We start from the raw sequence: 16,702 nt of genomic DNA, 5'->3' as shown, positions 1-16,702 counted from the left end.
CCACTGTTTACCAACTGATTCAATTCATCCACATGAATGAATGAATTATAGTGCAAATAATATATGCAAAATACATGTTAAATATTGTAGCCTTTATATGGTACTGTTTAGAAAGTTTCATTTATAAAAATCACTGGATAGACCATTATATGAAGTTATTCGATCATGTAGTATTATAAGCTGCTGCTGGCAAATAATCCACTGACATTAAACAGTACCAACTTTAAAAAAAAAAAAAAATTATCTGTATCAATGGTTTTCTATTTTTGGATTATCTATTCAGATTAAAGAAACCTGTTTTTGATTATTCATAAGAAATGTATATGCTCATTGCTTTCGATATGTATATGTGATAATATTACAATTATATAACCACATCATGTACCAAAGGTCTTATTACACCTTCGGATTATGTACTAAAGTGGCTTCACCTCTGTCTTACTTGTGACTTAACACAGGAATTTCATAACTTTATTGCATTTATTAGATTTTTGTGGGTTTTTTTGGGGGGGGGGGGGCAATGTCATTAATTTTTTGCGAGTTTGGGCAAGATGAACTGTCATTAATCATTTACTAAGTGCACATACTTATTGGTCATTTGACTGCCGCCTCCAGACATGCCTGTAATAACACATCACAAATCATAATTGAATTTAACCTTTTTATCTTCGGCTCCAACCAGCGCATTAGAGAAAACTAATAACTTATTATATTTAAGCACATCGTAACAGCAAATGTAGCAATAAACCACTGACCAAATTGACATTCGAATCATCTACTATTGCATTTGTTTTATGTATAATCCTCTTTATGTGCAAACCTTTAGCTGTCTTCTGTTCATCTAACATGTAACATTGTAATGCCAAATTCTTTGTTGGAACAGGTGTCTATGGAAGAACTGGTCACTAAAAAAGAACAGATTGCAGAAGCAGTGAGGATCACACAAGCAATGCTGAACAAACATAGTGAAAAGTAAGTAAAACATTGATTTTGCGCATGATTTCTTGCACCATCTCTAACACAATGCATCCTCCTTTCAGAATGACAGATGAGGAGAGAGCGGAGGCTGAGGGGCAGCTGAAGGAACTGAACCAGGCCTTCAGTGAACTTTCCCAACACTGTGCATCACAGTCAAGCTCCACAGATGAGGTTGGACCCTGGTTGTTTTCACCCTGCTCTTGAGCGTAATGAAGTGTTTAGAAACAGCGCCCTCTGGTGTTCAGTTGCATGACTAACCTCTCTCTCTTCCCCAATGGAAAGTGTGTTGCACCACTGTCACAATGAACTGAGTGTGTCAGAGGCAAAATTGAACGTTTAACCGTCTGGGTATGCTGTAAACATGCTGAGTAAACGTGCTTACTTACTCAAACAACACCAAAACAATGGGCTGAGCTTCACACTGTTGTACTACTATGACATTTGTCTATTGTTGATGCCACGTAACTAACATGTTTTTTTGCACAATGCTGGATTCTGCGTTGTTAAATGCATGACAGCTTTTAATCTGTTGTCTGCCCGAATCCTTCTGCTATCTTGAACTGTTTGTGATTTGGTGAGTAAATCTTTTGGTCACATTTTTTGTCATAAACATCAATTGCTTTAGATTCTTTGTTTCTTGTCATAAAGACCTTTTTCTTTTTTTCTTTTTAGGTTTTCAAATCTGACCTTTATGGAGTTTTGGCCAAAGCTGCACATCCTAATGACATCCCCTTAACAAATCTCTCAAGTTTGGATCATTTTCGGACCGAGCTTCATGAATACATGGAGCAAGATCTCGTTTCCGACCAGGATCCCCGTTACAAACCTTCAGCGAACGCTCCGAACAAATGCATCCAGTCTTCACACCTGTCCTCTGTGTCCATCGCTGAAGTAGCAGATGTTTTGGGAGAGTCCACGCGGGAAAACCCCATCATTAAAATGATCGAGCTCAAAGACAACAGTGACGGATTACAGATGCGCTACAGCGGAGATGCTCTGAGCTTAGAGGGGGCGCTAAAGAGCGGTTTGATCCCTGCATCGGTCTATATAAAGGCATTGCAACAGCAGCAGAGAACCTGTCAGGCTTTGAAAAATATCAGTGCCGCAAGAAATGATCCGGACTCTGACCCAGGCGAGGTTAACACTATGATATTCAACTGCCTCAAAGGAAATAAATCAGTGATGCCCGAAAGGGATGTTTATTCTCTTAAGTCATCCGGCCAAGGACAAAATTTAGAAGCAGAGCACAGCCGGCCACAGGACATCATCATGAGTAATGAGGGAGAGCTGAAAGTGGACGCGGCTGTTCAGTGTGATCTGATGAGCTCAAGCAGCACGCTCATTGTACTCGGAAATCAGTTTATAGGAGTAGTGCTGCCTCAATCCGGAGAAACAGTATCTTCTTCATTGCATGTTGAAAAGGAAGGGAAGTTTACCAGTGGGTTGTATGGAGATTATCAAAAAATTGTGGCTTTGTACATCCCCGAAATGTCAGAGGTAATAGACATTGATATAGCAGTTCAAAGGGGTTTTATTGACAGTTTTGCCGCCAATATTTTGAAAACTATAGAGATCCCGGATGAGTTACTCGATATTGATCAACTTAACATGGAATACTCGTCTTGGCTCACGTACTTAAAACACAGATCAGAGGGACAATATGCCCCACTACAGCTGAATTTTAAGATCCCCTCTCCTGCAGAGGCCAGGCTGTTATTCGTGTCCTACCTGAAGATGAACACTTACATTGATCCAAAAACAGGACATAGAATTTTAATATTGGACAAACAGCTGACAAATATGATCAAAATCTTCCTTGAGAATCCTTCAATGTATGAAAGTATCTGTCAAAATCAAACATACTATACGGTTGATATTGGGGATATGTCAGATGTGCATTTAGAGATTAATGAGGAAGAGGGAAGTGATGAAGAGAGAGAGCGTTCACAAAGTTACTCTCAAGATTTTGTCGCCTCCACCAGTGGGAATATTACTTTCAATGAACATGATATGGAGGCATATTTGGATCCACTGTGGTCACACTTCAATGAAAACAGAGACATTGATGAAGCTGTAATTTTAGACCCGCACTCAAATATAAATGAGTTTGCGGAAGGAATTTGTAGCAATCTTTCACATAATCAATTTGTAAATAAAACTGAAATCCAAATGATCGAAACAACCACTGTAATATGCACTCCGAGCAGCTCCCCTCAGACGATGTATACATCTGAGCGTTCATTGTCATACCTAGACACTGAGGTACTTGGTAGCCATTTTGAAAATACAGTTAATACTTCCTATGAGTATCCCTGCAATGCTCATTACGAGAAAAGCGAGATAGAAGATACAATATATTTTCTACAAGAAGAGGAAGGTGATATTTCGGAGTCGGCCACTGAAGAAAATGACACAATTGAATCAGAACATGCAGAACAGAGTCTATTGGACAAACAGGGGGATTTTGTGTATGATAGTTGCACAGACGACAAAGCACAAATAAGTAGGAGGCCTTTCACATTAGACAGTGACTTTGAGCTAAAAATACAACCAAGTGAATTGGTGTCTAAATGTACTCAAAGTAGCATCAGCGACAGAGGTAGTTATGAAAATGCAAGTGATATAGGATTCGAAGAGAGTTTGTACAATGAGGCAAAGTGCACAAACCAGTGTTTATCGTTTGATCCAAATCAGAAAGAGTTCGATATTAAGGAGTCTAGGCTCGGAGAGCAGCCTGATCGGAAGGTTGCTGTCATGATGCTTGACATTACCCACCAAGAAAGCCAAGAAAGTACTGCAATGATGGAGCATGAGACAAGAGGGGCTGAGATAAGTGGAAATCGATACACAGCCACTCCCTGCATTAGCGCTGCTGATTCTGCTGGCTCACTGATGATGTCACCTTTTGCTGGAAGTCATGTGACCACAAGGAGTATAAACCCGATTGGCAAAACACGAACACAGGCAGAAGATCATTTATTAGACGCTACAAACCAAACTCAGTCTGATTTTGATCCAACCGCACAATCAACTTTGCCAAACTCTGTCAATGAAAAAGAGGCAAAAAGCCAAACTACACATACCCCTCATCCACACGATGAACACAAGAATTTACATCCCCCCACGAATGAGTCAGAATTTTATATTTACTCCCCAGGTAACCATCTGGATTTGGAAAAAGCAAGAGCAGAGAATGACTTAAGCCCAGCCCAGTCAATGTTCAACTATGAGCTAATTCAAGATTACTCATCACCGGGGGATTTGGTCAAGTGTGCCGTTCCAGGGAGGGGCTATGACAAAGACTGTGCAGATGAACGCACATTACATCAGCGGGGTGTACCTCATTCTGGAGATAGTCCTATTGAGTCTATGTGCTCTGAAGACGGGCACAACGCATTTGTAAGTGAGTTCCAATCAATACAGTTAAGGGGCTCTACGCCTGAGATTTCGAATGCGAGTCAACTTATCAATGAAGGCAGTGTAAAAGACTGTGCTTTACATAACACTGTAGATAATGAAAATGCCCAAGATGATAATAAAACCGTAGGAGCTAACAACTCTTCTGAAGATGCTGAACTGAGTCGATTGCCAATTTCCTCTGAGGAGCAAGAAAAATATGTTTCAAAATTGAAAGCTGATTCAATGCAGCAATCTATAATAAGCCAAAAAGGGGTACAACTGAAAAATGAAGGCAATGTTGAAGAACACAGTAGTATTTCAGATTTTTCTCTGTGTCGAGAGCTGGCAAACTTGCAGAATCAGAGCACCACTCACAGTGTAAGTCCATATCAGGCAGATTTAAATGACCAAGTACAAATGACTGAAGAAGGAAAGATTGTCCATGATGATGAAGACCAAATCAGTTTAGAGGGACAGCACATAAAAAGAGGAGATTCCAATAAAAAAGAATTAACCCAAGGACTTGTGGAGAACCATCACGAGCAAGACTCTGTCATGGGTGCCCAAAATGTTCCCAGTTCAGACCACACATTTTTGGAAAGCAGCCAACTTGAACAAGAAAACGACCGCAATGACAGTGAGCACAGCGATGCCCCAAATATCCAGCTACAACTTCTGCAGGTTCTGAAGACCGTGTCCTCAAGTCAGGACTTGTCAGTGCTTCAGGAGGTGATGGACTCTTTGAACAGTGCACTGGGGGGTGAGACCGCACAGGGCACACGACACAGGCTGGACAGCATCAAGGAAGAAGAGGAGGCTGAAGGTGACCCAAGTCTCCAAGCAGCAGAGACAATAGAAGACCCCACGGCGTCTGGGAAGGACAGCGGTAAAATCCAAGAGGTTCAAAATAAGGCAAGTGGCACCATGCACCACCAGTTTCACTTGTATGTTGCTGATGTTAGATGTTGTGTGCGCAGTTATTTTCAATCCAAGATTATCTGGAGTGTGTTGGGAAGTTGCAAGATCACACGGATGTCTTGGATGAGATGAGGAGAGAACTCTGCTCTCCCATAGCCTCAAACATGGAGGGATTGCAAATTCAAATAGAGGAATGTGAGGTCGGTAGTTTGTCAGAATCAGTTGTCATGATTGAAAGAAATATAAAATAACTAGAAGACTGTTTGTGTTTACAGACTTTGAAGTTACAGCTATCAGACTTGGCAGAGGTTTTGACTGAGGACACGAAGAAAGCCAGAGAACTTTTGTGCTCTTCTGCGGTGGAAGTACCTCATCAAATCCACCGGGACTTGGCCTCAACATATCAGGAATTAGAACCGCATTTTACCGCAGTTTGCAAAATGTGTGCAGAGAAAAGTGATGCACTCAAGAATGCAATGGAAGCTGGAAAAGTAAAGAGTAGTTGTGAATGATTAACTCCTGTATATTTAAGTGTAAATGTTATATATACACATTTAACTTTGCATTCTTAGGAACATTTGGAAGCAACTTATGTCCAACATCTCCATAACCTTCAAGAGTTGTCAGATCTTTGTCAAAATAACTCTGAAGTTTCCAGCATGGATTTTAATTCCTGTGATGTGGACACACTGACATGTCTGATTCAGCAGAAAGACGTAAATAATAATCCTGTCTATACTGTTACTTCCCAAAGTGCACCGTTATACTCTTGTTTTGTTTTCCCACAGGACTTTGAGAACTTGCTCCTTAAGGATGGTCGGCTAAATCTGGAGGACGCCACATTTGAAATCCAGAGCTTTATTTCTGAGCACGCTCAGTTCTTGAGTCCGGCTCACAGCAGTTACCTTCTCAAACTGCTCAGCTCCACTCAGAGAGCCTTCAGGGAGAACACAGACAGGCTCGCCACTGAGAGAAGCTCACTGGAGAGTTTAGTGGAACAAAAACAGCTGGAAAATCAAGCACAGGTCTACCTGTACATGATGAACATTATGGTTTACTAATAAGATAATAAAATACCCTGCCAAATACAGTCTGTAATACACAGTCTGTTCTGCTCACTGCCCTCCAGCATGGCTTACAAATGCTCTTCACTAAACTCAAATACCAATAACATTCACACAAAACGGAGATATTGTTATTGAAGCACTAAGTGGCACTTTGCAAGCATGTTTACAGTACCCCTGACCTAAAAATGTACATTTGTATGTTATCCTCTGTACTTATTTATTGTCTTTGCTGCATCTTTTGTAATGGATAAATGCTTCAGTGGTCCCTCTTATTTCTCACTTTCTTGTGCTTCTTTATATGTGTATAACACGACTGTTCACCCCACAGACACTACTTGAAAAACACAAGGAGTTCTCGGAGAAGCTGGAGGAACTATGTGACAATCTTACCCTGACAGAAAACCGTCTGATAGGTCATCAGCAGCAGGCAGGAAACACAGAGTCTGTGAGTGAACTGCAGCAGTACCAGCAGGAGCACCAGGTGAAGCACATCATTTGTCTTTATTCTTATTTCAACATTACAAGGCTTTACTCTTATTCTATGAATATTACTACTAACTTTTTGTCTTTGTCAATTTTTACCTTTAGGCTTTGCAAAAGGAGGCAATGACAAATGGCAGTGCTCTGAATGAGGTTGTCAGCAGTACAAAGAAGTTCCTGGAGGAAAACAGAAGCAAGCTGACGCCAGACCAAATTGCCCAAATCGAGAGCAAGTTGCAAGAGGCTAAAAGCAAATCAAAAGTCATCAATCAGCGGGTTGAAGACTCACGTAAAGACCTAGAAAAAGTGGTGACTTCAGCCATAAAACAAGAAAGTGAAAAGGTAGTGTTTTCCTTTTATGTAATCTTTGTGATTTGTGTAGAACAGCAAAACAAAAGTTAATGAATTTATTTGTGAAACGTGTGTGCGTAGGCAGCAGCTGTAGAACGGCTTGAAGAAAGTAGAAACAAAATTGAAGGTCTCCTGGACTGGATTTCGAACATTGGAAATGAGAATAAGAGCAGCTTAGATGAAACTGACCATATAAGTAAAGAGAATGGCAACGTGCCGGGGGAGACTTCAGCCAAGGACCTGATGGATGAGACTGAGGACGCCAATGGAAATGCCCCTGGCAACCCTGCGCAGGATCACAGCAAAGAGAATGGCCAGAGCAATGCATCCACAGATTTGGACAAACAGTATGCAAAAGTTAAGGTACAAGCTCCACTCTTCAGTCTTACCAACAAATCCCCTTGCAATTTAGAGGTGTACGTTATTACATTTGTTCATTATTTCTGTTGTTCCAGGCACATCATCAGGCTATTCTATCCCAACAGCAAGATCTCTTGATGGCCACCCAGTCAGCCCAGGCTTTACTTGACAAACAGGCCAATGTTTTGTCTCAAGAGGAAAAGGAGAGACTACAGAAAAACATCCAGGAGCTGAAAGGGCGTTACGAGGCGTCTTTGACCCAGGCAGAGCAGCAGATGAAGCAGCTGCAGTGTGTCCAGGAGGAGCTGAAGAAGTTTCAGGATGACTGCGAGGAGTTTGAAGGCTGGTTGGATCAGGCTGAGGATGAGATAGAGAAGTTGGAGAACCCTGCAGGATCTCTCAATATCCTTACTGACAAACTGCAGTCACAGAGAATCTTCTCTGAAGATGTGATATCCCACAAAGGAGACCTGCGCTTCATTACCATCTCAGGACAGAAAGTGTTAGATGTGGCCAAAGCCTGTGGTGTTGCAGATGCAGCTGATAAAAATGTACAAGTGGATACTTCAGGCACTTGCTCTTCCGTTCAAAATCAACTGGACTCTGCAGCCTCTAGATACAAAGCTCTCCATTCTCAGGTATTTTTCCTCCATGGCTGTATAAACAATGACTCATTTGAACCACTAGGTGGAGGCATATACCTTTGAAGGAAAGGGGGATTAAAAGATAGTTACAATATATTTTTTCTCCTCTGTCTTGTGTTGTAGTGCAATCAGCTTGGTAACAATCTTAAGGATGTAATTGACAAATACAAAAAATATGATGAAACCAGCACAGGACTGCTCAAGTGGCTCAACAGCTCGGAGGACGAGGCGAGGAAGCAGCAATCAGAGCCTATTGCAGCTGATCCACAAACACTACATAAACAACTGGAGGACACTAAGGTAATACAAATATAAAACATATCTTTGAAATAAATCTTGTCGTTTATCTATGGCCCATAAAACACTTGAACACAGTCGGAAAAACTTGGACTTGGTGATTATACACCAATGAACAGCAACACCAAATATAGTATTTCCACTATTACAGTTATTTTTAGGCCTGCATTCATATTCATTCCCACATGGGAACAGTTACGTGTTTTATTTCTAAAGTGCACCCTCCAACAAGAGGATAAGAGGCTGTGCAGACCAAGCTTTTGGCTGCATTCACTTCTTCAATGTTAAATAACATTCCTCTGTAGTTACGTAGTGACTTAAGAGATATTCACAGATAACACAGACTGAGAGGTTCTACACTGGTCATGTTTTTGTTACAAATCATTTAAGACATAACATGCAAATGTCTTGCATACACACAGATGACAGTAGATAAATGTGTCTGATATAATTCATTTCTAATTACCATTTTACTGACACTCAGGCCTTGCAAAGTCAGACGACTGAGCATCAATCTGCTATTGACACTTTACGTAAAACAGCAGAATCGTTAGTTTCCTCTGAGGGGGATCTGCTGAGCAACACAGACGAGATACAGGAGACAGTGGGTAAGAACAAAACTAAAAGCAAAAGTTTAATGTCTTGATAACATTGTTTTTTTTTCTAATCTATTGTTTTATTTACTTAATTTTAGATGACATAGTGGAGCGTTATGACAACCTTTCCAATTCAGTAAGTGACCGAAATGAGAAGATCCAGATTACTCTGACCCGCTCCATGAGTGTGCAGGACGGCCTGGATGAGATGTTAGGATGGATGGAGAGAGTGGAGGCCAGTGTAAAAGAAAACAAACAAATACCACTGGACTCAGCATCAATGGCCGACGCACTCAGCAAAGAAGCGGTAAGTCCTGAAGCCAAAAGGAAGTGCAAATCTATCCATGCAGGTTTTCCAGAATGTTGAAATGTGTGAAAAATATTCAGTTCTCTTTCAAATGTAGCTTATAGCCTTAAAGACATAACTAAGTCCCACCCCTCGGTTAGCCCGGTAAAAAAAAACAAAAAAAAAACAAGGCAGCACTTTTTTTTGAGTGTGTACAATTTTCTATTATCTATTACCTTTTCCATACTTTTAGGCTTTAGAGCAAGACATGGCAAGCCGACAGAGCAGCATCTCCGCCATAAAAGCCAAAGTCAAGAAGTTTGCAGAAACAGCAGACCCCTCAGCTGCTGCTCTTCTTCAGTCCAATATGGAGGCTCTCACTCAGCGTTTCACCGGCGCATGTGATCAACAAAAGCAAAAAGTGTCCAAGCTAGAACAACTGAAGAAGAAAGTGGAGGATTTTGAGAAAGTTGCAGATAAAGTCCAGCAGTTTGTCGTGAAGCGATCGCAGGAGCTGCATGAGACCGATGGGCCTGGCAAAACATTCACTGAACTGTCTGGTTTAATGGAGGTAACACCACACTGTTTTTCATAGCCATTATTTCTTTTGATTGTTCCTTTTCAGTTGCTGTAATTATGAAGTTGCCTTTCAGAATACTAAAGCTGAGATGGCTGAACATGCCGGTGAGTTGGAGAAGCTGCAGAGTTTGTCCAAGGAGCTGTGTGAACTCAGCGCTGATGGAAACAGAGCCCAGATCCAGAGCAAGATGGATAACCTGACAAATACTTTTAACACGTTCAAAGATACTGTCCAAGAGAAGTAAGTCTGGTACACAATAACTAGTACTATTAATGGCTCTTAAAAGTGTACTAATTTATTTGTATAATTCATTCAGGGAAGAGGAAGTATCATCTTGTTCAGATCAGCTGGGAGACTTTAGAGCTGTATCCAGTGCGCTCACGTTTTGGCTGGAGGAGAGCAAAGACAAAGTCCCTGCAGTGGATCCAGTTCGCAGTGAAAAGAGTTTGGAGAAGGACCTTCAGATAGTAACAGTACGTTCAGTAATGCCTGTATTGTAAAGGAAGGGTTTCTAATTTACATATTATGTTCCATACCTGTACAGTGTACAGTAGATAGATTTCTGTGGCAATCCCAGGTTAAACATTGAAAAGAGAAAAGAAGTTCTTTCTGCATCTACATTGTAAACAAATCGGCATCTAGTATATCTAATGCAATGCAACCCTATATATTCAACCTCTGTGCAATTTCAACATGCTTTCATACCAGGTAATTTAAGACAACTGGGATGTGTTTATCCAAGGACTATAGAACCACAGACTTTTTTTTTTTTTTTTTTTTTTTTTTTTATTATTTTTGACAGACATTATACAAATCAATGACAGCACTATGAGCGTTCAAAACACAATATACTAGTTTCACCTTTACAAAGGCGTCCTTTAACTTAAAACATTTAGTCCACCATCAATGTCCTAACAAATATCAAGATTGGTCTCGCCCCCCTTTTTTTTATGTGTATATATATTTATATATATACAGAACAATAAACAAAACACAAACCCATAAACAAATAAAAATAAAACTTAACAAAAATTGGTAGCGTTACACAGGTACACAATCCGTGAACCATCTCTCAAATAAAGTCTGATCTTAATGGTTTAATAAACCCCAACCATCCTTTCCATATTCTATCAAACGTTTCTGTTTCCAAACGCAAAGCGTATGTCAACTTTTCCATTACGTAAATATCATGCATCACATCAAACCAAGTTTCTTTTCTTGGCACATCAGTTTTTATCCATTTTCTTGTAACACCCTTTTTTCCTGCTAATAACATAATATTTAACATTTTAAAGTTCACATTTTTTTGATTTGACTCAATTTTACCCAAATAAAAAGTTTCAAAAGTAAAAGGAAGATTTGTCTTAAGCACTTTTTCCATACAGTTTTTAAGCTCTGTCCAATAGTTTCTTATTAAAGGGCAACCCCAAAAAATGTGAACATGATTTGCCACTGCCTCACCACACTGTCTCCAACAGCTTGTGTCCCGATATTTTGTCTGAGCTGGAGTCCTGAAAAATCTCACTACATTTTTCCATCCATGCTCTCTCCACCTTAAGGAAGATGTTGTTTTCCAAATTTGTTGATTTATACTGTCCCATTCCTCCTCTGTCAGATTAATATTGGCTTCAAATTCCCATTTCCTTTTAATATATTCAGTATCATCTCCTTTTAAATTTTCCAATCCAGTATATATTTTTGAAATTAATTTCCTATTCAGTTTGGATTGGTAAGACAAGACAAACATTTTAATTACTACTGACTCCATGTCAAAAAAATCTTGTTTAATATTGTGCTCTAAGTAGTGCCTCAATTGTAAAAACCTATAAAAGTCTTGGCTCACCAAGCCCCACCGTTCTTTGATGTTCTGGAAGCTGTTACACTTATTATTTTCCAGCAATTCCCAAAACATGTGTGGACCCTGTTCCCAGCTTTTAAATCTCCCATCACTTTTATTAGGCATAAAGTCTGAGTCAAATCCTATCCATCTTAGAAGTTTACATTGATTTGACAAATCATTCTTTAAGACTATTTCAAACCATACTTTTAATGAAAGGTCAAGCCATGGATTGATGTTGTTACTATACTGTTGTCTTAATTTAATATCCCCGATTAGTGCCTGAATTGGAACTCCTCTTATCATATTAACTTCAATTTCTTTCCACCTTGCAGAGTACGACGGGTTGCACAGATTCAACAAAATTCTAATTTGTGCCGCTTGATAGTAGCTTCTGAAGCATGGAAGGGCTAGCCCTCCTTTTCCTTTCGGTAGCTGCAGAGTCCTATATCTTATTCTGGGTCTTTTCCCTTGCCAAATATACCTTGAAAGAAATTTGTCCCATTCTATAAATTCCTTAATTAGTATTTCCACAGGAAGGTTCTGAAACAGATATAGTATGCGCGGGAGAATATTCATTTTAATCACCTCAACTCTAGATGCTATTGTCGTAAACGGAATTAAATTCCACCTTTCAATATCCTCTTTTATCTTGGCTATCAGTGGACCATAGTTTGCAGTTTTCAGTTGGCATAAATCATGTGTCAAATTAACCCCCAAATATTTCAATGATTTCAAGTTCCAATTAATATCATAACTTTTTTTTATAATTTCAGATGGAATATAGTTATATGTGAGAACCTGTGTTTTCTGGACATTTATTTTGTAACCTGATAATTGCCCAAATATACCAATATCTGACATTAGTTCAGGCAAAGATACATTAGGACTTGACAAATATATCAAAACATCATCCGCGAATAACGCCAGTTTATGCTGATCTCCATTGATATCAATACCCTTTATCTTCTCATTTTGTTTTATCAATTGATTCAATGGCTCCAAAAAGATTGCAAACAGCAACGGACTTGCCGAACAGCCCTGGCGACATCCTCTCTTTAGTGAGATGACATCTGATAAGCTCCCATTGATCCTAACCCGAGCTGTTGGATTTGTGTACAGAGCTTGTATTGTTTTTATTAATGTTTCATGAAAGTTGAATTTTTGCAACACTTTATATAAGAAGTCCCATCTGACAGAGTCAAATGCCTTTTCGGCATCCAACCCCATAATGATTGCCTCAATATTTTTATCCTTTATATGCTGCATGACATGTAATGTCCTCCTGATGTTGTCTTGAGTTTGCCTCCCTTTTATAAAGCCAGTCTGATCCAATTGAATTATACCTGGCAAAACCTTCTCTATTCGTCGCGCTAAAATTGCAGTAAACAATCTATAATCCTGATTTAGTACACTGATAGGTCTGTAATTCGAGCATTCCAACTCATCCTTGTTTTCCTTTGGTATTACAGAAATGATAGCCTCTCGCCATGAACATGGGATTTCCCCTTTCTTCAACACCCAATTAAATGTTCTTTGTAACACCGGAATTAATATTTCCTTATACACCTTGTACCATTCTGAGGTGTATCCGTCAGCCCCTGGAGCTTTATTAGTTTTTAATTTAGATATCGCCATGCTAATTTCTTGTGCAGTAATTTCTGATATCAAACATTCATTCTGATCTTCCAATACCTTTGGTAACACCAATTTCTCTAGAAATGAATCAATTTTTTCGTGATCATCACTGGGTGATTGAGCATATAATTTTGTGTAGTATATTTCAAAAGATTTTTGAATATCCTCTGTTTTGTAATTAATTTTCTTATTCTGGTGATCTCTTATTCCATAAATACAATTTCTTGCCTGCTGCTTTTTTAATTTATAGGCCAATAATTTTGTTGATTTACTGCCAATTTCATAATATCTTTGCTTTGTGAACAAAATCTTTCTCTGTATTTCTTCCGAGTAGATTTCATTTATCTCTGCTTTCTTCTTTTTTATTTCCTGAGTAGTATCCCTATTTGGTTTTTGTTTGTGTTCTTGCTCTAGTTTCTGAAGATCTACACGGAGTGCATCTAAGGTCCTTTGTCTCTGCTTTTTCAGAAAGGCCGTTTTGGCAATTATTTTCCCTCTTAACACAGCCTTACATGCATCCCAAAGAACTGGCGGCGATACCTCTCCATTATCATTTTCTTCCAAATATCTTTTAATTTCTAACTCTATTTCCTCCTTCCACCTACCCTTCAGTATAATTGTATTAATTCTCCATATTGTTTTTTTTTTTTCAGGTGTCAACTGCAGGTTTAAATACACGGGACTATGATCTGATAAGTCCATCACACCGATTTCACAATTCCCCACTCTGTGTCTGTCTGTATTGTACATCAAGTAATAATCAATTCTTGAGTAATTATTGTGCGGTGATGAGTAAAAGGTATAGTCTCTAATGGCTGGGTTCAATTCTCTCCATACATCCATGATCCCCAGTTCTCCCATCATATCTTTAACTTTTTTTGCAATTACAGTTTTTGGAGACGTTTGTGAAGATGTATCTAGATGAGGGTCTAACCTCTGATTTAAATCCCCTCCTGCAATTAAAATCCCTTCCCCCTCTGTTGTCATCAAGTCAAACATTCGCCTATAAAATGCCCACTCCGAGCCTGGAGGTGCATATATATTTAACAAAGTGATAAGTACCCCTTCTAGTCTTCCCTTGACTAGAACATATCTACCTTCTTTATCACTAATGACTAATAACTTCTGAAAGGGGATTTTACCCGATATCAATATTGCTACCCCTCTCCTATGACCTGAATTATATGAAGCCGCATACACCTGAGTATATCCATTTCTCTTTAATTTATCATGCTCCTTTTCCCCTAGGTGTGTTTCCTGCAAGAAAGCTATCATTGCTCCATCTTTTTTAATTTTACTGAGAATTTTGCTTCTTTTAATTGGATGGAGAAGCCCATTTACATTGTACGAAATTATTTTGACATGGTTATTATTGAAAGCCATCACGTTATATTATATTCATCCCCCCTGATAAAAAAACAAAAAAAACAAACATATGAACAATCACAATTTTCACCATGCTACCAGAACACTGAACAACAAAAAAAACATAACCAAACAAACCAAAATCTTTAAACTTCAAAACCAAAATTAAAAGGACTTCCAAAAGTGAGGTCTCCATCTTGACCCTGACCAAGCCTAAAATAGACTCCGAGGGATGGCCTCCGAAACGAAACCGCCAGAGGGCCCTCGTTGAACAAAAAAAACTATACACGAATCACTGGCAGTCCAGCTTTACCAGTCCCAACTATTAAATCACACCATATGGGAAATATACTCTTAAATGTCTTTCTACTAACACGGTTATTCTAATCCTTCATCTTGAACTTATTTTGTGTCCGCCTTGTAACATCTGGATCAGTCTTTCGGGTCCTGCTCCCTCCTAAACATTTGCAGTTTCTGGACATACCCGAGCGTTCCTCCCGTCGCTTTCTTTCCTCCCCTCGGGCCTCGACCTGTGCTCCACGTTAGGCGCTTTATCCTCTCCACCACGGTTTCCGCTGGGTTCACAATCGTCACCTTAAATCCTCTTGCCACCATATCTTTTGACGCCTCCTCTGCCGAGTTGTATGTTGTCGGAGCTTCTTCGTAAAACACCCGGAACTTCGCAGGATATGGCATCTGAAATCGGATTTTCTTTTCTTTAAGCACCCTCTTCATCTCTGCGTATTCTTTCCGTTGTCTCAGAATGTCCGGCGCGTAGTCGTGGTCAATGTTTATCTTCCGTCCCTCGAACATAAATCCCTTTTTCTGCCACGCTGCCTTGATTATTGCTTCTTTCACTCTGAAACTTTGGAATTTCACAACAATCGATCTTGGTGGAGCATCACTAGGGGGTCTCGCCGCCAGCGCACGATGAGCTCTTTCAATGTTGAGTTCAAGTGATGCTGGTAGCCCAAGCTTCTCTTTCAATAAGGTTCCAATAAAAACATCCATCGATGGGGCTCCGTCTTCGGCTTGTTCTTTTATCCCATGAATCCTGATATTGTCCCTCCTTGATCGACTCTCTTGATCCGTCAGTCTGTCTGCAAAGCGTTTTTGTAACTCTAACAACTCCAAAGTTGCGTCCTCCATGTTTTGTATCCGGTCCTCGGACTCCATTATGCGTCGTTCAGCCTCTTCCACTCTGCTGTTCGTTTGTTTTATGTCATCTCTGATACCTTTGAAGGACTCCGCATTCTCTCGGCGAAAATCTCTTAATTCACGTAGAATAGTGTCCAGGTCCGACATTTCATCCGGTGGTGGTATCTCTTTTGCTAACTCCGATACCTCGCTCTCTGCTAACAGTAGCTTCGTTGCTAGCTCCGATGTACTTTCCACTTCTACGCAGTTTTCGCCCGTGTTAATTCCAAGTTTTGATTTCCCTCTGGTCAACATCTAATCCAGACCCCTTAAATACGATTTCACCTTAGTATATTCTCATGATAAATATTGCTTGAAGGGGTTTAAATAGCTCTCGAGTCGGGAGCTGCCTCGCTATGCTGCAGTCATGTCAGTAGCTCAACCCGGAAGTCCTATAGAACCACAGACTTAATTGATGTAAAACAGGCAAAACACACTTTACATACAACCCTGCCCTTTGAAACGAAACAATGTGCCACTGTCACTGATTTTTGGATGATTTTTCCACAGGAATTAATGGAGGAGTGGACATCCAAAGGGCCTGATGTGCAAGACATGAATAGCAAAGGCTCTGCTCTGTGTAGCTTCATCACTTTCATCACCTCACCTGCCAAGTCGAAGAACACCAACAAAGCAGGTAAAGTCAATGATGCAACGTGCATTAAAGTGTGTGTTTTCTGATAGTGCATGGTGTTTGGGAATACTTTTA

General features: G+C 39.8%; 2 protein-coding genes across 3 annotated transcripts in view; both read left to right on the top strand.

Moving 5' to 3' along the window:
- Positions 1-16,702, top strand: part of dst (dystonin) — a gene marked incomplete at its 5' end in the record, with an annotated part of 80,626 nt that overhangs the window by 37,927 nt on the left and 25,997 nt on the right. The window contains 13 exons of the mRNA XM_079560118.1: positions 884-972; positions 1,041-1,149; positions 6,691-6,843; positions 6,951-7,184; positions 7,275-7,556; positions 7,649-8,191; positions 8,321-8,497; positions 8,979-9,102; positions 9,189-9,397; positions 9,630-9,947; positions 10,030-10,196; positions 10,273-10,429; positions 16,504-16,630. Of these exons, the coding sequence (XP_079416244.1) occupies positions 884-972; positions 1,041-1,149; positions 6,691-6,843; positions 6,951-7,184; positions 7,275-7,556; positions 7,649-8,191; positions 8,321-8,497; positions 8,979-9,102; positions 9,189-9,397; positions 9,630-9,947; positions 10,030-10,196; positions 10,273-10,429; positions 16,504-16,630 (2,689 nt within the window). The remainder of the gene's footprint in view (positions 1-883; positions 973-1,040; positions 1,150-6,690; positions 6,844-6,950; positions 7,185-7,274; positions 7,557-7,648; positions 8,192-8,320; positions 8,498-8,978; positions 9,103-9,188; positions 9,398-9,629; positions 9,948-10,029; positions 10,197-10,272; positions 10,430-16,503; positions 16,631-16,702) is intronic.
- On the top strand, positions 1,669-6,411 carry LOC306965591 (dystonin-like). 2 transcript variants are annotated; one of them, XM_079560098.1, is made up of 4 exons: positions 5,323-5,495; positions 5,571-5,786; positions 5,868-6,011; positions 6,084-6,411. In XM_079560098.1, the coding sequence occupies exons 1-4, from the start codon at positions 5,340-5,342 to the stop codon at positions 6,354-6,356; spliced, it is 789 nt and encodes a 262-aa protein (XP_079416224.1). In that variant the 5' UTR covers positions 5,323-5,339; the 3' UTR covers positions 6,357-6,411. The 2 variants fall into 2 exon arrangements, with proteins under 2 accessions (XP_079416223.1, XP_079416224.1); XM_079560097.1 differs by lacking the exons at positions 5,868-6,011; positions 6,084-6,411 and adding an exon at positions 1,669-5,289 and having other exon boundaries at positions 5,355-5,673.

The sequence above is a fragment of the Gobius niger genome (assembly GCF_951799975.1).
Source record: "Gobius niger genome assembly, chromosome: 7".
NCBI classification, from domain to species: Eukaryota; Metazoa; Chordata; class Actinopteri; order Gobiiformes; family Gobiidae; genus Gobius; species Gobius niger.
Note: the sequence above shows the minus strand (reverse complement) of the source record. Positions and strands in the feature narration are given on the sequence as shown.

Coding starts and splice junctions, on each gene's coding strand:
- LOC306965591 (XM_079560097.1), top strand. CDS start 1,762: ATGGAGCAAGATCTCGTTTCCGACCAGGATCCCCGTTACAAACCTTCA. Junction 5,290..5,354: donor TCCAAGAGGTTCAAAATAAG/GCAAGTGGCACC, acceptor TTGTGTGCGCAG/TTATTTTCAATCCAAGATTA.